This window comes from Carlito syrichta, unplaced genomic scaffold, assembly GCF_000164805.1.
Source record: "Carlito syrichta isolate Samal-C Ts95f unplaced genomic scaffold, Tarsius_syrichta-2.0.1 Scaffold302041, whole genome shotgun sequence".
In the NCBI taxonomy this organism is placed as follows: Eukaryota; Metazoa; Chordata; class Mammalia; order Primates; family Tarsiidae; genus Carlito; species Carlito syrichta.
Genome location: NW_007246137.1, coordinates 93,834 through 95,794, shown reverse-complemented (window position 1 = coordinate 95,794; position 1,961 = coordinate 93,834). Strand labels below are relative to the sequence as shown.

The window sequence follows — 1,961 nt, the reverse complement described above, 5'->3', positions numbered from 1 at the left end:
GGTCACGCACATCCGGCAGCCGGACCTGAGCAGCATCGCCGTGCCGCCGGACCACCGCAAGTTCCAGGGCTACTACAAGATCGCCCGGCACTACCGCTGGGCGCTGGGCCAGGTCTTCCGCCGGTTCCAGTTCCCGGCCGCCGTGGTGGTGGAGGACGACCTGGAGGTGGCCCCCGACTTCTTCGAGTACTTCCAGGCCACCTACCCGCTGCTGCGCGCCGACCCCTCCCTCTGGTGCGTGTCCGCCTGGAATGACAACGGCAAGGAGCAGATGGTGGACGCCAGCCGGCCGGAGCTGCTGTACCGCACGGACTTCTTCCCCGGCCTGGGCTGGCTGCTGCTGGCCGAGCTCTGGGCCGAGCTGGAGCCCAAGTGGCCCAAGGCCTTCTGGGACGACTGGATGCGCCGGCCCGAGCAGCGGCGGGGGCGGGCCTGTGTGCGCCCCGAGATCTCGCGGACCATGACCTTCGGCCGCAAGGGCGTGAGCCACGGGCAGTTCTTCGACCAGCACCTCAAGTTCATCAAGCTGAACCAGCAGTTCGTGCCCTTCACCCAGCTGGACCTCTCCTACCTGCGGCGGGAGGCCTACGACCGGGACTTCCTGGCCCGCGTCTACGGCGCGCCGCAGCTGCAGGTGGAGAAAGTGCGGGCCAACGACCGCAAGGAGCTGGGGGAGGTGCGGGTGCAGTACACGGGCAGGGACAGCTTCAAGGCCTTCGCCAAGGCCCTGGGCGTCATGGACGACCTCAAGTCGGGCGTTCCCAGGGCCGGCTACCGGGGCGTCGTCACCTTCCAGTTCCGGGGCCGCCGGGTCCACCTGGCGCCCCCGCAGACCTGGGACGGCTACGATCCCAGCTGGAACTAGCCCCGCCTGTGGCTCCTGGGCCCTCCAGCTGCGGCTGAGCCGAGGCGGGCGCGGCGCGGCTGTCTTGTCTGTGCGTCCCTCTCGGGTCCGATTTTCCTTTTTTCCGCGAGTGGCGTCCGTGCACAGAGGAGGAGGTGATTACTCCCGTTCTCAAAGGAGTCAGGTCGGGAGAGCCATCCTGGGGTAAGCTGGGGGTGTTAGGCCAGAAACCACTATGTGGTGGGAGGGGGTGTTTGGCTTGTTGGGCCAGAAGTGTCCACATCCTGGTCCTGAGCGTTCTCTTGGGCATCTGTGGGAGGGCGGGCCCTTTGGCTGTCTCGACCAGGCCCCTTCTCCGGCCCTCGCTGCCCCAGTCGGGGGCTGGGTTAGGGGAGCAGGGGCACCCCTGTAGCCAGAATGAGACTTGCCAAAGGGTCTTTGCCGCCGGCCAGGGTGGAGTTGCTGGGTTGGCCGGCTCAGGCCCTGCCCTTCCTCCCGCAGCCGACCCCTCTGCCCGTCCCTGCGGCCGAGTGTGGTCTGGGCCGGGAAGCTGCAGGAAGGCAAGACCTAAGCGCGCACACCGGCTGGCAGGGGGAGGCGAGGGCACAGAGCCTGGTGCTGGGCAGCCTCGCCCTCCTCTTGCCCGAAGACAAGTCCCGAGTCCCTCCTTTCTGGAAACCAGTCCCCTCCCTGTTGCTTTAGGAGGGTTCCACGCTGGCTTGAGGGAAGACAGCTCCGTGTGTCCCTTTTTCTTCCTGTGGCTGTGACGCCGGTGACCCGCTTGTGCGAGGGAGGGCAGCCAGGCCCAGGACGCCTCTGGCGGGGCCCAGTCCGTTGGCCTCAGGCTGGTGTGCCATGGCGTGGCGGGGGTGGGGATGTGTGTGCTTTGTCTCTTGCCTGACCTCAGTTTCATGGAATAAAGTGGAAGCTACAAAATTATTTTCAGAAATAAAGGCTGACTTGTCTGGAAAATATGTGTGTGTGTGTCTGGAAAAAGAGTGAAGGGGGAGGCCGAGGTCCAAGGAGAGGCCGATGGCGGGAGTGGAGGGGTCTGGAGGGAAAGCAGCTGACAGAGGAGAAGAGCAGAGACAGAGGTAGAGGTAACCAGGCCAGGTGG

At 65.7% G+C, this 1,961-nt stretch overlaps 1 protein-coding gene across 1 annotated transcript; it reads left to right on the top strand.

The window, feature by feature from the left end:
- Positions 1–6: 6 nt before the first annotated feature.
- On the top strand, positions 7–908 carry MGAT1 (mannosyl (alpha-1,3-)-glycoprotein beta-1,2-N-acetylglucosaminyltransferase). The gene has a single exon (XM_021711312.1). It carries the CDS (start codon positions 272–274, stop codon positions 863–865), a length of 594 nt encoding a protein of 197 aa, XP_021566987.1. The 5' UTR covers positions 7–271; the 3' UTR covers positions 866–908.
- Positions 909–1,961: the final 1,053 nt, after the last annotated feature.

What these genes read in the sequence shown, in the direction of transcription:
- MGAT1 (XM_021711312.1), top strand. Translation starts at nt 272, where the DNA reads ATGGTGGACGCCAGCCGGCCGGAGCTGCTGTACCGCACGGACTTCTTC.